Source organism: Cibotium barometz, chromosome 25 (assembly GCF_041138505.1).
Source record: "Cibotium barometz isolate CiBa-2024 chromosome 25, ASM4113850v1, whole genome shotgun sequence".
NCBI classification, from domain to species: Eukaryota; Viridiplantae; Streptophyta; class Polypodiopsida; order Cyatheales; family Cibotiaceae; genus Cibotium; species Cibotium barometz.
This window is the reverse complement of record NC_141070.1, coordinates 48,492,926-48,512,644: the sequence shown is the minus strand read 5'-3', so window position 1 is coordinate 48,512,644 and position 19,719 is coordinate 48,492,926. Positions and strand designations below refer to the sequence as shown.

General features: G+C 46.8%; 1 protein-coding gene across 3 annotated transcripts in view; it reads left to right on the top strand.

The window, feature by feature from the left end:
* The window catches only part of LOC147624662 (YbaK/aminoacyl-tRNA synthetase-associated domain-containing protein), a 77,250-nt gene extending 58,284 nt beyond the window's left edge, over positions 1 to 18,966 (top strand). For 2 of the 3 annotated variants that reach the window (XM_086819682.1, XM_086819681.1), the window contains 4 exons: positions 17,805 to 17,956; positions 18,151 to 18,249; positions 18,388 to 18,430; positions 18,595 to 18,774. In XM_086819682.1, coding sequence (XP_086675808.1) covers positions 17,805 to 17,956; positions 18,151 to 18,249; positions 18,388 to 18,430; positions 18,595 to 18,617 — 317 coding nt within the window. In that variant the 3' untranslated portion in view covers positions 18,618 to 18,774. Of the gene's footprint in view, positions 1 to 17,804; positions 17,957 to 18,150; positions 18,250 to 18,387; positions 18,431 to 18,563 lie in introns of all 3 variants that reach the window. The other variant, XM_086819683.1, reaches the window with a different exon arrangement.
* Positions 18,967 to 19,719: the final 753 nt, after the last annotated feature.

The following is a 19,719-nucleotide window of genomic DNA, read 5'->3' as shown; positions in this document are numbered from 1 at the left end:
GGCTGTCTGGAATCCTAGTGCTCACGTGTATGTCCTACCTCCAAGGACAAAATAACTGGAGCATGATCACAAAGGGTGGTGTTCGCCAAGATACCAATCATACCCCCGTGATCGGAAGCCCAGTCATCCACATAGAATCTATTAAGTCGAGAAAGATTGGGACCGGTGCTCTTCCTGTCAGACCACAAGAAGCATAGACTCCCGGGGTTGCGTCCAAACTCTAGCAAGTGCCAAGGATCCTGTCCCGTAAGTGCGAGGATCAACTCTTCCCAAGTAGAGTACTCTAAGCCAGAAATTGTAGCCATGCCTCCTCCGAGTATATCCTCTGTTGACTCTATCATGTTAAAGTCCCCACCCATGCACCAAAAGTCGGCTTGAGGGAGGAATTGACGAACTGTACTCTAGAAGGTGGCTCTGCCTGAAGCGACTTTCGGGGCATAAATATTAAGGAAGCCCACACAGTCCTCACCAATCCTAATGGTAACCCACTTAGCCCGCCCAGTGTCTATGATACCTGAGTCTACTACTACCGGGAAGAGCTGTACATTGACAGAAATACAAACTCCCCCCTATGTCTCGGAGGGGCCAAAAGAGGGGGACTAGAAAGTGTGACTCTGCCTGGTAAAATCTCCCCATAGCGCTCTTGGAAAGATAGTGCTCTTGGAGGAAAAGGATATCAATGGGTCCTTGTTGCTCTATGGAGCTCTCCTCTAAGGATGCCGCGCCTCTAAAAACATCGAGTCCCCCCCCGCCCCCCCCCCCCCCCCAAAAAAAACCTTGAATGTTCCATGAGGCAATCCGCATATCAATCTCTGTGGGAGGCGGAGCTATCGGAACTGCCCTCCACGCGAAGAGTCTTGGGCGTAGGTTTTAACGGGGAGTAGTCACATTCGGTCCGAGGATGAAGGCGTGCCAGGTGGGCATGGATCCTGTCCTCCATGTGTCGCCACTCTGTCCGAGCTCGAGAGTAAGCATACTCTTAACTCCACCTGTCGCAATGCAGGTACCTGTAGTTGGGGGGAAGGGGAGACATGAAGGAACACAAAGAGCAGCACCTCTAAGGTGGAGGACACTTGCTCCCTGTCTTGATCTTTAGACTTGAGCCTCTTAGCTCCATTCGAGCGAAGGGCCAAAGATGTGTAAGCACCTCGGTGATGTGCAGATCATGTAGATGGTGCGAAAGCTCCACCGCTTGCCACTAGATGGTAGTAGACACGGACTCCGGATCCCAATCCGTCCCCGGGGTTGCATGCAAGGGAAAGGAGGTCATCATGCCACTCTCTGGCACGAATGGCTTGCAGTGATGGAGCACCACATAGATCCGAATGGGAGCCACCGTCTCCTCAAAAATCTCAGTTCCTTTGATAGGGAGACATCGGAAGAAACTGAAATCTACTGGCTACCCCAAGATCTTGGGGAGCCACCTGGCGACTTTGGCGGGAGAGCCCTCACTGGGGAGGCGGCGATGGTCATCTCTATCGGCTCCAAGAAGCAGTGAATCAAACGGCAGATTGACCTTGCCGACTGTCTTCGCGATGCAGTCGGAGGGCAGCAGGAATGCTCTGGAGAGGCGGAGGGAGGGGGGTGCAAGCTTTGAAGCGTACGGGGTATTGGGCTCTTGGGGGGAGAGTCGGCGAGGGTTGGGAATGCGGAGGGGGTGGGGGAGGAGACGGAGGATGACGGGGAAGAGGGAGAGGGAAGCAGAGGGAGGAATCCTCTAGAGTGAGAAGAGACTCATCGAAGGCTCGGTGGGCCCAACTGGCCTGACTAAAATCTGAGAACTTTGAGAGGAATCTTGACGGGGTAACGGCCTCCAAACCTGGGGGGGTGGGGGACATCGTGTTAAAATTACAGCAATGTGATGAGCTATGGTGGATCAAATGCTAGAATCAACATCATTAACAAAGTGATTAGACGATAATTAAGATGTGATTAGTGAGTAATTAACTAATAGCTTAATGTAGGCATGGATAATAAAAAACCAGCTAATTCTCATTAGGCCAATGCCTCAATTTATAGAGTTTACGTCCAAGCATCAAATCCCACTGATTTCTCCTTGATTCACTCCACCTCTTTTGCTTGATTCTCTCCACCTCTCCCAGAATATTTCCACACTTCCTAAATCTTCTCATGCTACCCTTTATTCTCTCCCAGTAGATTCTTCTCACCTTTTCACAGGTTCTCTCATATTTACAGATTCTCTTTTACAGCCTCTAGCCAAGGGCTTGTTTCCGCACACATCCTATTCACTTGTATATTTCAACACCTCCCCTCAAGTGAATACTCCTAGCATACCTGGACCCTATACCAAGTTTCCCTCTTACTTGATAGTCCGCGACTAGTGCCTCAAGTCCCTAAACTCATAGTCCTTGACACTCTCTCTCTCTATGTGTCCAAGGCTACTACAAGTGCCCGCGACCTTGACTAAAGTGCTCACACATACATCTACCACGTGGCCTACATCATCCGTGGCTCAGAGGTGGTTTTACTTTGTTGGGGCAGGTTACATTGGATTGTGGGGGCTCTCTCTCTCTCTCTCTCTCTTAGAGATTTTCACATGGCTCAAATCCTTTCAAGGCCATCAATAGCAATTAGTCTAGTAGAGGATTAAGCCAAGAAACACAAGATTTGACCAAACATTGAATGCTTAATCTCTGTTTTACCAAAGTCACCTGCTCTGCAGATTTGATGAAGAGCTTGGATCTCACTGTAGACTTGATCAAATCAAATTCTGACTTCACCAGCTTGTAGAGCATGCTTGAAAACCCCCGGGGCTAAGAGGAATTAGAGTCATTGCAACTGATGAAGAAATCTCATTTTTCACTCAGAAAATAGGTGCCAGCAAATCAGCGAATTTTCAGAGTTCTACACGGCGGTTGAACGTTTCGTCTTGATGGGCTGAATCGTGGGGATGATGGCTGTATGTGGCTAGAAGCAATGGGCCTAATTCGATGTGTGCAAGGAGATAGAGCTCCTCCACCAGCTGGGGGTACAGAGGTTAGTTGAAAAATAACTAAAAATTTGATTATTTTTTAATTATCTACTAATCCTAATTAACTAGATAATGGGCTCATAAACTTGATGAATTCTAGGCTCGGCTCTGATACCATGTTAAAATCACAGCAATATGATGAGCTATGGTGGATCAAATGCTAGAATGAATATCATTAACAAAGTGATTAGACGATAATTAAGACGTGATTAGTGAGTAATTAACTAATAGCTTAATGTAGGCATGGATAATCAAAAACCAGCTAATTCTCATTAGGCCAATGCCTCAATTTATAGAGTTTACATCCAAGCATCAAATCCCACTGATTTCTCCTTGATTCACTCCATCTCTTTTGCTTGATTCTCTCTACCTCTCCCAGAATATCTCCACACTTCCTAAATCTTCTCATGCTATCCTTTATTCTCTCCCAGTAGATTCTTCTCACCTTTTCATAGGTTCTCTCACATTTACAGTTTCTCTTTTACAGCCTCTAGCCAAGGGCTTGTTCCCACACACACCCTATTCACTTGTATATTTCAACACATCGCCGTCGAGTGGTTGCTGCAATAAATGCTCGAAACAGTTCTCTGATAGAACCGTATCCTCTTGTGCTCTGCCAGCCTGGCGCACACGGCGGTGGTGCCACTTAGCTCTAGAAGTCGGCTGGCGGCTCTGGTGGGGGCCGACGGTCCGTCACTCTCCAACAACAGTGTTGGTTGTAGTAGCTGGATCTTGGTGCTCTGCTGCCTGAGAGCCTATATCCCTCCCAACTCCCTGTGGAGGATCTGAGCTGGGACCGCGAGAGGGGGGGACCATCGGAGGCACTCTCCTGGACTGGCAATGAGGACAAGCTCTAGCGAGATGTCCCACTTGCCTGCAAATGAATGGGGGCTCCTTGGAGACAAGGAAGAGATATGACGTGCGGCATTGTCTTTGGAGAGGCTACACAGACGCGAAGAGATGGAATCTCGCCTACCCGGGCGAGGGCCGAAGCGGTGGGTCCAGGGGGGGGGGGGGGCATTTCAGCACTCTCCCTATAGCTTCACCAATCACCGGGAGAAGAGGAAGGTTTTCCTTCCTGAGGCCTGGGAAGCAGATTGTCACGGGAAAGCCTGAAACACCAGCTAGTGGGTCGGATGCTGGGTCGAAGCCGTGTTGCCACCTTGCAAAGAAGGCCTGGGCTATACGCAGTGCGACGGGGCTCAGCTGCATGACTCTATTTGACACCGCTGGTGAGTCGAACTCAACTTGGTAGCCACGCCCTAAAGGGTGAATATTAGTAATCTTTCTAGGCGCTCCAAGGAGGCCAGCCTATAAAAGATCCCTAAGCTGTCCGTGCATCGGACGACTACCAACAATCTTGCACACTAGAGTGGTAGTCTCTAGGGATGGGATTGTCGAAGCCATAGTTGCTCTCGTACGTCGTACGACATTGTTTCACGTTGCGGCACCATACGATATCGTACGGTACCGTGCAGACCGATTATTATTATTTTTATCCCTCTTCGTCCCCCCTTTTTTGCTTTTGACTATCGTTGTTTTGACCCTTTTTTTTGGGAAAAAAATGGCTGTTTATGGCTGTTTTTGACTGTTATGGGGCTTGCAACTGTGGTCGAAGTGAGGAGCTGGAGGTCCGCTTATGAAAAGGATAGGCAATGGACAGCAGCCTCAGTCGGGGATGACGGAGCGGCTGCCGTGGAGTCCTCCTGAGGGGCGAAGACCAAGAGAGGCCGAAGCTTGTCGGAAAATAAAGGAACCCACGAACTGAAAAACTGCCTGCTGAATAGGGAAGGGGAGAGGCGAGAAGGAAGAGACAAGCCAAAGGGGACCGCGGGTCGCGGGGGGGGCGCGGGGGGGGGGTGGGTGGGGGCACTCTCAGCTCTGTTGTTTTTTATTCTTCCTTTCTTTTATTTTTAGTACCCATGATGATGTATTTCATGGACATGATGTAATCTTTTGGTCTCATAGGTCATTTTGGCCTCTTGTAGATCTTAATATAACTTTCTTTCTTCTTTCTCAGTAATAGAGTACTAGTGGGTGGTTGCAAGATGAGGTTATCTAGTTTCATGGCGTGGGCGCCCTTGGCTTTAGCTGAAAAACAGGCATTTTTTCAAGAAGAATAGCCAATCTCTCATAGTTAGCCAAGGAGTTTCACTTCAAGGTCTTCTAATGAAACATCATATGCAAAGTTGGGCACCTAAAACTATAATCTGATCGAATATCCAATAATTGCAAATCCCCTTTTCTTTGGGAACCAAGTTTGTATACAGGCCCTGTCCTAGGTTTAGACAGGTATAGTGAATGTGAGTAAATTGCCTATAACTTTTACATTATTACTCATACGATGTTCCCACTTTGCATTTCACAAATACAAATAACATAGAGCTTAACTTGATTTATCGAGTAATTTTTGATGTGTTCTACTATTTTCTATATTATTTAAAAGATATTAGAATTGTTAAAAAACATACTATTTTATCCTCCCACCACATCTACCATTTAAAATGCTCAAATTGTATGGATCTAGTGATGATTAGATTGGGAAAGATTAGTATAATGTGGGTATAAGATAAAATTACAATCTAACGGTTTGATTTTTGTAGATTTACTTTGGAAAATTTATTATGACTGTCAGAGGCCCATTAAATCAATAGTAATTTAATTCTAGAAAATTAAATATTGAATCTTTCAATCTAAAAACTCATGGGATCAATACTCTTGTTGCCATGAATTTATCAAAAAAAATTTGGCTTGATTTGAGTATGGGAAGGTCCATTTTCAATCCTCCCAAGTGAAAATTCCCATATTGTGTCCACTCTCCCCTTTTCAAGTCTAAAACCAATCCTAGTTAGGTTTGGAAATCTAGGCTTGGTAAACTTCACAGCTTAGGTTTCATTCCATGTGTGAGGCTTGGGTAGGCCCAAACCTTATACATGCATGCCACTTTATGTCCACGTGAGCATCGAGAGGATCCACATAAGCAGCTTGCCACCTCAGCTTGCCACCTCCACCTTCCATGTCAACATGGTCAACCTAGTTGACTCCCCACCTCATCATCCTAGTCATCATTAATGCCACATCATCTTGCCACCTTTGCATGCCACCTCGCACATGGTGACATGGCATGCCACATCATGGAATTGCCACATCAACCATAATAGTGCCACATGTCAAGAGAATGCCACGTGTCATGCACGCTTGTGACACGTGGCATCTCCTTCCCACCTCCCCTCTTTTTTCAAAAACATATTTTTGGAAAAGTTAATTTAGTAATTTAGAGAAATAGAATATAGAAATTTAAATAATAAAATATATGTAACTTATTAAATAAAAGAATTTAAAATCACTAATTTAAAAGGATTATATTTTGGGATTAGATCAATAAAAATATTATTAAAGATCATATTATTAATTTTAAAAAAATAAATTTTTTATTTTTATATTTCTTGAAAATTTTTTATGTAGAATAAACCTTTGAATAAAATATGAAAAAAATACTTTATTTAAAAAAAGCAGTTATATAATTATAAAATAAAAGATTTCTTTAAAGATATATTTATATATATTTATATATCTGGTAATGATAAATATTTAGACTTGTTAATAAATATTATAAATAATATTAATTTTTAAGTGGATAATAGTTTATCTTTAAATATCTTTATGTTTATCTTAGTTATCCAATCAATCTTAGATAGGAAATCCAGTGAGATTTGAAGTGGATAACCTATTTTTCCTATATAATCACACATCTCTAGTACTATCCCACACTTATCTGTAGTACTATCCCATCATTGAGCCCTTATAATATTTTCTCTCTTAGCTTCCTTGAGAATGGGTTCTCAAAGCCGTAGGAGTCGGAAACGTGATAGGACTAGACTCCCCCCCATCCACCAAGTTCAAGAGGAGGAGAGGAGAAGGGTAGCTCGTGAGAGAAAGAGAGAGTGGAGAGCACGTCAACGAGCAACACCTTCCGTTGGCGATGATCCAAGCCTTGCTCCTCCTCTTCCACTTCCTCTCCCTTCGCCCTCTTCCCCCCCACTACCCCTTAGTTTAGATAATCCACATGAACCCGCCCTTCTTGAGTCCTCTCTTCTACAAGAACCCACCCCCCCTCCTTTGGGCGCCCTTCGTGTGGATAGGAAAGAACTATCAAAGTCAGGGGCACATCGTCGTGCCCATGCAATCTTCCAATCCTATTTCAAAGACCTCACATCTTCATCACAGGCATGTGTGCTTGATGCTTTGATTGATCTGCCCAACATGGCCAACTGCAGGGCGCTTTCCGACATTGGAGGTCGAAGAGAGAGGAGAGCTGGCATGGCGGTGCTACAAAGTGTTCGTCATTCCTATATAGTTAACAAGAAGAGGAACTCTGCGGACGCTTTGGCTGCTCGACGGGCTATTGTGGCAGCCATAAGTAGCTCCCAAATGAAGGGTAAGGTTAGTGCCACATCTCGCATCCTTTCCATAGCACCACACGCACTTAGAGTTGGGTCTATTAGGCGACAAAGTTTAGATGCCAATGAGGTTGGTGCTATGTGGGCGAGTAGTGGTCGTGTAGCTAGGCATGATCGCCTACTAGATGAAACCACTAGAACCTTGATAGAAAGTTTTTGGGAGGAGAATTGTCGTGCATCGCCAGTTTTCAAGAAAGCTTTGCGTAAGAGAGTGACAAGAGGAGTGTTCATTGAGCACGGTGCTTGCTTTCTTGAAATGTCCCAAACTGAGTTGTATTCTCAGTTTGTAGCTTCGTATCCAGAGCAAAAAATTGGGCAAAGGTCATTTGAGGGGTGTAAGCCTTGGTTTGTGAGGTACTCACGTCAGCGTGACACATGTTGTTGTCGCTACCATGTTGAGTTCAATCTTTTTTATGATGTGTTCCGTTCTCTTAGTGGGCATAGAGAGTTGCCTCGTAGTCCACGTGATTTCATCCACTCTCTTTTGTGTGCACGCACGGAGGATGCCCAGTTCCATAGGATGCCTTGTGTGGAGAGCAATTGCACATCATGTGGTTCACTTGCACATCTACAGATGGTAGATCTTGATGCAAGTGACCAAGAGATAGTGGCATGGCAACGTTATGAGTATGTGACACACCAGCTCCAGAGTGGTGGACAGTCCAGGAAGTTGCAGCTCGTGGACAAACATACACCACGTTGTCACTTCACAGCCACATTTAGGGAGCAGATCTACCCCTACATACGGCACAGTCATTGTGCCAAGTGGCAGGATCGTCAGTTCCGAGCATGCCTAGCAGAGTTTCCTATTGGTGTGGTCGTCTCTGTGATTGATTTTGCAGAGAACTACACTTTCACACCTTTTCAGGAGATACAATCTGAGTATTACTTCTCAGAGCAGGTAATGGTTATATTTTGTACTATTTGTTTTATGTTTGAGCTTCATTACTTAATTGATTTTTTGTGTCCTAAACGTATGTATTGCTTCCCTCACCAGGTTGCTATTTTGGTCCACATTAGCTATCGACATGCAGAGGCTCATGTAGATGGAATAGCGAGTACCCCCGAGACCCGTGTCATTATTCGAGAGTATCATTTCTATATCAGTGATGATCGTTCACATGATGCACATTTTGTGCAACACTGCTTTCGTCTCCATGACGATTTTTTAGGAGATTGTGGGATCAGACATGTCCAGCGATGGGTTTGGTCGGATGGTTGTGGCGCACAGTTCAAGTCATCACGTCAATTCTATTGGCTCTACAGGTTGTACTTATGGCTTTCTTACATTTTCAATTAAACTAAATTCACTAGAACATCTTAAAGAAAACAATAACTAAGACTATCTTTTATGGATTTATAGGTGGCATGTGCAGTCTAGTATCCCAGTGATTTGGTCATTCTTTGAGACTGGTCACGGGAAGGGTGAGCATGATGGTGCAGGCGCGTGTGTGAAACGTGCCTTGAGGCGTCATCAGCTGCGACAGGATGCTCAGCGGTTTAGAGATGCGGGCCACGTAGTCGAGTGGTGCTCCCAACATTTGTGTGGGAGTGCAGCATCATCGTACCCCAGACGTGATGCTCGGATTGTCAGGAGATTTTTTTGGCATGTGGATGGTGGCACGATTGACCGCAGAGCCTCCCATGATTGTGACACAGTACCTGGCACCTTGGGCTTACATTCCATCAGGAGCACGTGCATGGCGGCCCCCACGATTTACACACGACGGTTTGCATGCTTCTGTGGAGCATGTATGGATGGCGATTGGTCACATTGTGCCTCGAGAGGATGGGCAGATGCATGGATACAGACATTCCTCTCCCCCGAGCATCCTTCACATCCAGTGGTGTCTGTTGAGCACACAGGTCCTGCGTTCATGGTCAGTTATGATGACCTGACAGATTTGCTACAGGAGGGTGATGTATTTGCTGTTATTGCCAGTGAGGGAAACAGCGAGGGAGTAGACTACTATCTGATGAGTTGCACTAGGCCAAAGTGCATGCTTGACCAGGATACAGTGGATGATCATGGGTTTTCTTATGACGCCCATAGCATGATTGTGGCAGGCCGGTTCTACCAGCAGATTCGACTTCATCGGGGGAGTCTTGAGTTCCAGCAGTGGAAGTGGGAGTTAGAGGCATTTCAGTTCTCTCATCTAGTGGTTGCTACCAGGCTCACTCTTGTTCGAGTACAGAGCCGAAAACACAGTTCTCACCCTCGTTTTCGGCTTCGAGTGGATGACCATGAGAGCATTCTAGAGCAGTTGAGAGCTAGAGAGGGTGCTGCTGACTAGATCTCTATCTTGATAGTGACTAAACTCAGACTAGCTGGGTTAGCTCACTTACATTGTACTTAGATTTTTGGGCAGTGACTAACCTCAGACTAGCTGGGGTAGCTCATTTTCATTCTGATGTACTTATTTGATGTTTATATCATTATGAGTTTTCTCATTATTGAGTATCATTACATTTTAGTTGATGTTCTTGATTTTATTATATTTTTTAACACTTTGGCTATCATATTATTTGTTGAAAATCTCCATGCCATCGTACCCAAACATGCTCCGATGGGGACCAAACTTTGCAAGCATGTGGGGGTGGGCCCCCCCCACATGCTTGCAAAGTTTGGTCCCCATCGGAGCATGTTTGGGTTGGCAATGGACGCCCAGTGCGGTTTTTTCAAGTCTCTTGGTGCTTAAGAGGCCATGGAAAATCCGGGCCTTCCCCATACCATCGTACCCAAACATGCTCCGATGGGGACCAAACTTTGCAAGCGTGTGGGGGTGGGCCCCCCCCAAATGCTTGCAAAGTTTGGTCCCCATCGGAGCATGTTTGGGTTGGCAATCGGTGCCCAGTGCGGTTTTTTCCAGTCTCTTGGTGCTTAAGAGGCCATGGAAAATCCGGGCCTTCCCCATACCATCGTACCCAAACATGCTCCGATGGGGACCAAACTTTGCAAGCATGTGGGGGGGGCCCACCCCCACGTGCTTGCAAAGTTTGGTCACAATCAGAGCATGTTTGGGTTGGCAATGGGCGCCCAGTGCGGGTTTTTCAAGTCTCTTGGTGCTTAAGAGGCCATGGAAAATCCGGGCCTTCCCCATACCATCGTACCCAAACATTCTCCGATGGGGACCAAACTTTGCAAGGATGTGGGGGGGGCCCACCCCCACATGCTTGCAAAGTTTGGTCACAATCGGAGCATGTTTGGGTTGGCAATCGGCGCCCAGTGCGGGTTTTTCAAGTCTCTTGGTGCCTAAGAGGCCATGGAAAATCCGGGCCTTCCCCATACCATCGTACCTAAACATTCTCCGATGGGGACCAAACTTTGCAAGGATGTGGGGGGGGCCCACCCCCACATGCTTGCAAAGTTTGGTCACAATCAGAGCATGTTTGGGTTGGCAATGGGCGCCCAGTGCGGGTTTTTCAAGTCTCTTGGTGCTTAAGAGGCCATGGAAAATCCGGGCCTTCCCCATACCATCGTACCCAAACATTCTCCGATGGGGACCAAACTTTGCAAGGATGTGGGGGGGGCCCACCCCCACATGCTTGCAAAGTTTGGTCACAATCAGAGCATGTTTGGGTTGGCAATGGGCGCCCAGTGCGGGTTTTTCAAGTCTCTTGGTGCTTAAGAGGCCATGGAAAATCCGGGCCTTCCCCATACCATCGTACCCAAACATGCTCCGATGGGGACCAAACTTTGCAAGCATGTGGGGGTGGGCCCCCCCCACATGCTTGCAAAGTTTGGTCCCCATCGGAGCATGTTTGGGTTGGCAATGGGCGCCCAGTGCGGTTTTTTCAAGTCTCTTGGTGCTTAAGAGGCCATGGAAAATCCGGGCCTTCCCCGTACCATCGTACCCAAACATGCTCCGATGGGGACCAAACTTTGCAAGCGTGTGGGGGTGGGCCCCCCCCACATGCTTGCAAAGTTTGGTCCCCATCGGAGCATGTTTGGGTACGATGGTATGGGGAAGGCCCGGATTTTCCATGGCCTCTTAGGCACCAAGAGACTTCAAAAACCCGCACTGGGCGCCGATTGCCAACCCAAACATGCTCTGATTGTGACCAAACTTTGCAAGCATGTGGGGGTGGGTCCCCCCCCACATCCTTGCAAAGTTTGGTCCCCATCGGAGAATGTTTGGGTACGATGGTATGGGGAAGGCCCGGATTTTCCATGGCCTCTTAAGCACCAAGAGACTTGAAAAACCCGCACTGGGCGCCCATTGCCAACCCAAACATGCTCCGATGGGGACCAAACTTTGCAAGCATGTGGGGGTGGGCCCCCCCACATGCTTGCAAAGTTTGGTCCCCATCGGAGAATGTTTGGGTACGATGGTATGGGGAAGGCCCGGATTTTCCATGGCCTCTTAGGCACCAAGAGACTTGAAAAACCCGCACTGGGCGCCGATTGCCAATCCAAACATGCTCCGATGGGGACCAAACTTTGCAAGCATGTGGGGGGGGCCCACCCCCACATGCTTGCAAAGTTTGGTCCCCATCGGAGCATGTTTGGGTACGATGGTATGGGGAAGGCCCGGATTTTCCATGGCCTCTTAAGCACCAAGAGACTTGAAAAACCCGCACTGGGCGCCCATTGCCAACCCAAACATGCTCTGATTGTGACCAAACTTTGCAAGCATGTGGGGGTGGGCCCCCCCCACATCCTTGCAAAGTTTGGTCCCCATCGGAGAATGTTTGGGTACGATGGTATGGGGAAGGCCCGGATTTTCCATGGCCTCTTAAGCACCAAGAGACTTGAAAAACCCGCACTGGGCGCCCATTGCCAACCCAAACATGCTCTGATTGTGACCAAACTTTGCAAGCATGTGGGGGTGGGCCCCCCCCACATCCTTGCAAAGTTTGGTCCCCATCGGAGAATGTTTGGGTACGATGGTATGGGGAAGGCCCGGATTTTCCATGGCCTCTTAGGCACCAAGAGACTTGAAAAACCCGCACTGGGCGCCGATTGCCAACCCAAACATGCTCTGATTGTGACCAAACTTTGCAAGCATGTGGGGGTGGCCCCCCCCACATCCTTGCAAAGTTTGGTCCCCATCGGAGAATGTTTGGGTACGATGGTATGGGGAAGGCCCGGATTTTCCATGGCCTCTTAAGCACCAAGAGACTTGAAAAACCCGCACTGGGCGCCCATTGCCAACCCAAACATGCTCTGATTGTGACCAAACTTTGCAAGCATGTGGGGGTGGGCCCCCCCCCACATCCTTGCAAAGTTTGGTCCCCATCGGAGAATGTTTGGGTACGATGGTATGGGGAAGGCCCGGATTTTCCATGGCCTCTTAGGCACCAAGAGACTTCAAAAACCCGCACTGGGCGCCGATTGCCAACCCAAACATGCTCCGATGGGGACCAAACTTTGCAAGCATGTGGGGGGGGCCCACCCCCACATGCTTGCAAAGTTTGGTCTCCATCGGAGCATGTTTGGGTACGATGGTATGGGGAAGGCCCGGATTTTCCATGGCCTCTTAAGCACCAAGAGACTTGAAAAACCCGCACTGGGCGCCGATTGCCAATCCAAACATGCTCCGATGGGGACCAAACTTTGCAAGCATGTGGGGGGGGTCCACCCCCACATGCTTGCAAAGTTTGGTCCCCATCGGAGCATGTTTGGGTACGATGGTATGGGGAAGGCCCGGATTTTCCATGGCCTCTTAAGCACCAAGAGACTTGAAAAACCCGCACTGGGCGCCGATTGCCAACCCAAACATGCTTTGATTGTGACCAAACTTTGCAAGCATGTGGGGGGGGCCCACCCCCACACGCTTGCAAAGTTTGGTCCCCATCGGAGCATGTTTGGGTACGATGGTATGGGGAAGGCCCGGATTTTCCATGGCCTCTTAAGCACCAAGAGACTTGAAAAAACCACACTGGGCGCCCATTGCCAACCCAAACATGCTCCGATGGGGACCAAACTTTGCAAGCATGTGGGGGGGGCCCACCCCCACATGCTTGCAAAGTTTGGTCCCCATCGGAGCATGTTTGGGTACGATGGCATGGAGATTTTCAACAAACAATATGATAGCAAAAGTGTTAAGAAATATAATAAAATCAAGAACATCAACTAAAATGTAATGATACTCAATAATGAGAAAACTCATAATGATATAAACATCAAATAAGTACATCAGAATGAAAATGAGCTACCCCAGCTAGCCTGAGGTTAGTCACTGCCCAAAAATCTAAGTACAATGTAAGTGAGCTAACCCAGCTAGTCTGAGTTTAGTCACTATCAACAGCAACCCAATCAAAATCGTCATCTCTAACTGCCGGTCGACGTGCGCGTCGAGGCTGCTGTGCACGTCGAGGAGGCTGTGCCGGCTGCGGGGGTCGTCGAATGTCTGCGGGGAGGTCTGCCTCAAAGGAAGGATCGTGAGCTGGTGCCGGTATACTCGGGAGCTCACGAGTCCCAAAAGCTGCTATGGCCCTCTCTCTCTCTCTGCGTCGTGCTAATGCAAGACGCCTCTGTCTGTACACCCAAAATCTTTAATCTGCAATGGTGCGTGTCTGCCACTCTGCTCGTGTAAGCTCCTCTGCTGTAAGGACACGCTGCTCATGAGAAGCAGCACTGCTGCTAGCACCATCACCCGCTGTGCCACTAGGGCCAGCACCACCCACGCGCTCAAATGCTGTCACCTGGCTCTCATGTAGCACTCTCTGGTAAGCGTCGAACTCATGTGAGCTCCACTCTATCTCAGGAGGCACCTCAGGCTCCTGGGCTCTATCGTCGAAGGCGTCGAGTCCCAAGTCCATAGCTGATGTAAAGTCGACAGGCCTCCCAGTCCTGGCATCTACTCGTACAAGGCCTGGGTGAAGATCATCGATGCCCAATACCCTGTACGTCGCTAAGTCGACGCGTGCACGGCAGGATGGGCATGCTGAGAACCGGACGAGCTCCTGGGTGATGCAAGACAAGTGGAAAATATGTCCACATCCTAGGGCATATCCTCCTGTACTATCAATGTCCTCGATACATAAACAGCAGCACGCATCCCGTAGGAAGGGAGGTGCATCCTGAGGGAGAGGTCGTCGAAAAACCTCTGTGATAGGCCGTGGATATAACGGTAGGTAAGGCACTGTCACATCGGATGATCTACGATACTCTCGAACATGCAGCATCAGCTGCTCTGCCCTGTGCTGGGCAATCTGCTCCATGATCTGATGATGCTGTGCCTCAGCTCTGGAGCTCTCTACCTCGGTCCGAGCCTACGCAAAAAAGTAAAGCATTAAAATATTTGATTAGTCTCTCATTAGGTATTACTTAAAGAAATTTGTAACTTAAACGTGCAAGAGAAACCTACCTGCTGGATGTCGGACTCTCTCAGATGCTGTGCCTCTGCCATCTGTAATGCAGCTCGGAGGCGGTCTATCTCCGCTCTCGCCTCTACCAACTCCTGAGTGAGCCTCTGAGTGGCAGGTGTGGGAACCTGCGTGACACAATCAACCATGCTGCTCATGTAAAAATATAGAAAAGTACATATAAACATGAAGATAAATGACCAAAAAAACTTAAGACGTAATATATATGTAAATACCTCCACATCTGTCGTCGGTATAGCTCGTGAGAATAGGCGCACCACGTGCTGGATGCTCTCCGTGGTACTCCGTACGTCAATGCGGACCTGCGTGCCAAGAGCCTCTACTGTCGACAATGACACAAATGAAGGATCTGTGGCGGCAAGTGCTACACGAAGTGCTGGTGGAGGCCGCCTACCCTGGTCCTGGAGACGGCCTCGGCCAGCACCACCACCCGGACGATGGCTGGTGTAATCGACCTCCTCCCCTAAGACAAACTCCGCATATAACTGCTTTGCGAAGTATATGGGGATCTGGCGGTTGTTCGGCATCCTCCCATATGCGGCAACATATCGACTATAGATATGTGCCGCCATACGAGGATGCGAACACCGCGAAATAGTGAGGGGCTTCCCCGCCCCGGGCCTCATCCCACGACTATCGAGGAAAAGATCTAAGAAAGCCCCATCCCTAATAGGAGCAAGATCACAGACCTGACGATATGTCAGGCCATGTGACACCGGAGCAGCGCGATGGTGGGCTATCCACTCATCTACATAAACAATATCGTGAAGGCTACGAAGGGACGCAAGCATCGCCTCCAAGTCTGCCACGATATGTAATGTAGACGGAGTGTCTCTAGCACTCCTACGGATAGCCGCTAGCTCACGGTCTATCTCCGCGATGAGGTCCGCAATAGATGAGCGGCCCTCCTCGTGGCCCTCCTCGTGGCCCTCCATGCTAAAACCTAAGCCCAATGTGAAGGGTCCAATGTGAAGGGTCTAATGTGAAAGGTCTAATGCTTAGTGCTAAGTAGCACTAATGAAGCTAAAAACAAAGCTAATGGGCTCACTAACACTAATCCAAATCAAGAGAGAGCAAGGGAGTGAAAACGACTTGTGAAAATGAGCCAAAAAAAAAAGTTTTCCGGTTTTATAACCTCGATCAAGGTTCGGTAACATCATGCAATTTAGGGTTTGCAAGATTAACGCTCTGGATATTAGGGTTAGTGCAACATACGGCCAAGATACACACCTAATTCTAGGGTTGGGGAAGGATCGACGGCTGAGATTTGATATTAATATCTCGATCGAGGTAATTGGACAGCCACGATTTAGAGGCATTACCACGAAAAGGTATCTCGACGGTCAAGATTCATTATATACCTCGATCGAGATATTTAAACGGCCGAGATCGCATCTTCCAGCGTACGTGAATGGACGGTATAGATTGCGTTTCCTTATCTCGATCGAGATAATTGGACGGTGGATATTGCATCTACGTATCTCGATCGAGATATTCGGACGGTGCAGATTGAATCTCTATATCACGATCGAGATATTTGGACGGCTGAGATTTGAACTCAGTATCTCGATCGAGATATGGGGACGGTGGAGATTGTATCCGATTACCTCGAACAATGAATGGTCGCGATTGGATGTATATTTCTCGTTCGAGATACGTGGACGATGGAGATGTGCTAGTCAAATATGCCTACGGGGATACAGCGTGGCCCTGATGTGGATCCGAGTGGCATAGATATCTCGATCGAGATATTGTGGTGGCGGTGACATGTATTGGTGACATGGATGACGCCTGGAAAGCCGGACCTGCTAGCGTGGCATTAGTTGGCATCTCGATCGAGATATGTCGATTTAGGCTCGGGAGCCACGTGTCGTCTTTTGATTCGCGGCACTATCACGATCGAGGTACTCCGCCCGAGATGGATGGATGTCCCAATTTTGGAGAGAGTGAACGAAAGTGAGTACCCTCATCTTGCAACCACCCTAGTGCACGAGTCATTAACTCATCATGTGACAGTTGGCTCAAATATCACAGTTTATTTTTGATTGTCTATTGATTCTAGGGGATGCCCTGACATTTTTGTTTTACAGATTGTCTATGCATTATATTATTTTGGTCTCTTAAGCCACTTTGGCGTTCAGCATACATTAATGAATCTTGCTGTATTAATTCTTTCTATTTGCTGTACTTTGGCGTTCTGCAGACATTAATGAATCTTGCTGTACTAGTTCTTTCTATTTGCTACTTCCCTTAGTGCTAGGCTCCAGTATGGCTGAGTCTGCCTTGCATCTCCGGAGGTTTGACAGAAACTCAATACGAAGGGCTTTGTGTGAATATATGCTCTTATGTGTGTGTTTGTGTGTGGAGTGTGTGTGTGAGAGCATATCTTGATACAGAATTCTACACCCACTATTGGGCACTGATGACGTTAGTGGGGATGTCGTAGTATCTAGTCCATACTATGCATAATGGAGTTGATAGTTATGTAGTCTTGTGGGTTGACTACCATGAGTACATAACATGCACGTTCCTAAAAGGTGAATTTGGGCTTGTTCCTGGATTCATCTAGGTACATATATAAAGGAATCTTGCATCAAACGCTCGATGTATGTGACACTAACCTTGTGCCTGGCAAAGTCCCCATAGTGGGTCAAAGGGTTGAAGTCCCAAGCGTGACTTAGTGGGTTCAATTCCTGCTGCCTGCAATGGTGGATGTGCTGAATAAAAAGAGGGCTGCCCGAAATGCTATTAGGAAAAAAAAGGGTAGGCTGACGAGCCATTTCTAGTGATTTTTGGCTCACCAACAATCAGCTATTGGTTGGAGCTGTGTTGCAGCAGGATGGGTATCAATCTAGTTAGTGTCATTAGTCTAACTGTTTGTATGTGGGTGCCATGTTTTCTGTGTTTTTATACTCACACACTTCATACTGTTTTGTGTCTCTGCATTATTGAGAGTAGAAAGAAGTGGGCTCGGCAAACTAACATTTTCTTGTTTCTTTGTCCATTAAAAAATGTTACAGAACCGGTGGGTGCAGCTTTGCCAGTTTCAAAGCCCAAACACGTAACAATTGAGAGAGCTTCTGAGGGAGGAAGCTTGAGAAAATTGGTAGGGGATCCTCAAAGCTTGTTGAACTACATCCTTGATGAGACGATAACCACAGCAATGGCAAAGGTGTGAGTTAAGATTACCTTTAGTTTTGCTCAAATTAAGTGTATGGGAAAAACTCAAATGTAATTAATCGTATAAAGATATGCTTTTTTGAAGTTCTAACCTAAAGTCTGGTGTTTTAAAGCTTTAAATTATTTCAAGGAGATGCATGATTGCTATTCACGATCACATTGTAAAACTTTGAGTTGTGGGCGTAGGTCAAAGCCGAAATTGGGGACCAAATAAGCAAGGACTTAGTGTCGTCCATATCAAGCAAAGTAAGGGAGCAGATTGCACCAGATTTGGAGAGCGTAATTGTAAGTGTCTAACCCAGGCTGTTGAATCTCTAATTTTTATTACTCTTGTACTTCTTGTTATAGATATTGTGCAGCTTATCACCTCTCAAGCTGTGATAAGGATTAAATATGCAGTAGCTAACTATGTCCATGTTGCAGATGTTGTTCAAGAACACAGTGTACACACAAGGTTTTTCTGCTGGTAAATTCAACCTCCTCTTTATCTCTACCAATTCTTCACTTTTTGCAAGTGTTTGATGAATATGAAATTATGCTGAGAGGTTAAGCGGAAACATCTTATTGAACCTGACCGCACTTACTACGTCTTTGTCCAGGTAGGACAAGGTAAATCCAACTGCTATAAAGGTTGCGCTGCGTGGGGGGACTAGCGGGCTCAGTGCCAACATTTAAAATCTTGGTTACTTTTAGCTTAGAGAGTAACCAAGTAAGAAGAGCTTGCAATTTGAATGCTTCAATTTTATGTCAATACACTCAATGTTTCAATTTTATCTCAATTGTAATTGCCCCAAGTAGGGGTGAGCACAATCTTGTCACACTTAAACTAGTAATACTATTAAACAAGATGAAATGGCACAAAACCAAATGATATAGCAATGCTAAAATTTAAATGACATTGCAATAGGGTTGGAAAGGGCCGATCCCCCTTGTAATATGTTTGTATTATCAAGGATTACTCAAGATACAAGCTTCATGGGAATCACATGTCAGATTTTCAATGACATCCATGCAATGAAAACATTTGCAAACATGTTCTGTCGAAGTAGAGGATGATTCCACAGTTTTTGTCGCGAAGAATTTCACTCCCCAATCCCCACTGTCTTGCCACAAGTAGCTATGTCCATTGGCATCCATACACAAGCATGTGTGTGCTAGGCCAAGCTTGCCATAGAAGACCTTAATACGTGGATGTAGAGTAGGTAGAGAGAATTTGTGAAAGTTCTTACCGTTGAATTTTTTGGTTTTGAGAGAAATCAGCTTTTGATCAAATTGTCGGTGATACAAATGCTCCAAAGAATTTTCTGCATGTAGATATCCATGAAATAGAAGAGTAGGATTCCAAGGGCTAGGTAGTAGCAGTCAGGGATCCATTTGTCAGTTGTTCCATGAGCTAGAGAGGCAAGAGAGCAAGTTAAAATGCAAGTTCTTGGATTGGTTTTGTTGAAAATCCACTTCCTTTATGCACACTAGAAATTGGCACCCACTTCCAAGAGAGAGAGAGAGAGAAAGAAAGTTGTATTAACGTCTACTAGAGGCCGAACTCGACCTATGAGACAAATCAATGTACAACTGTCAATGTCTTTTGGATGTCCAGAAAAAAAAAAGGACAAAATGAACATGAAATAAACTATGAAAGTATTGAGCTAGTGGGGGGGGGGGTGATGGATGGAGCACTACTGCTAGAGGCTTAGTATGCAACCTATATGCGCAGGGTATACAAGAATGCAATGCAGATCTATCTAGCTCCAACCA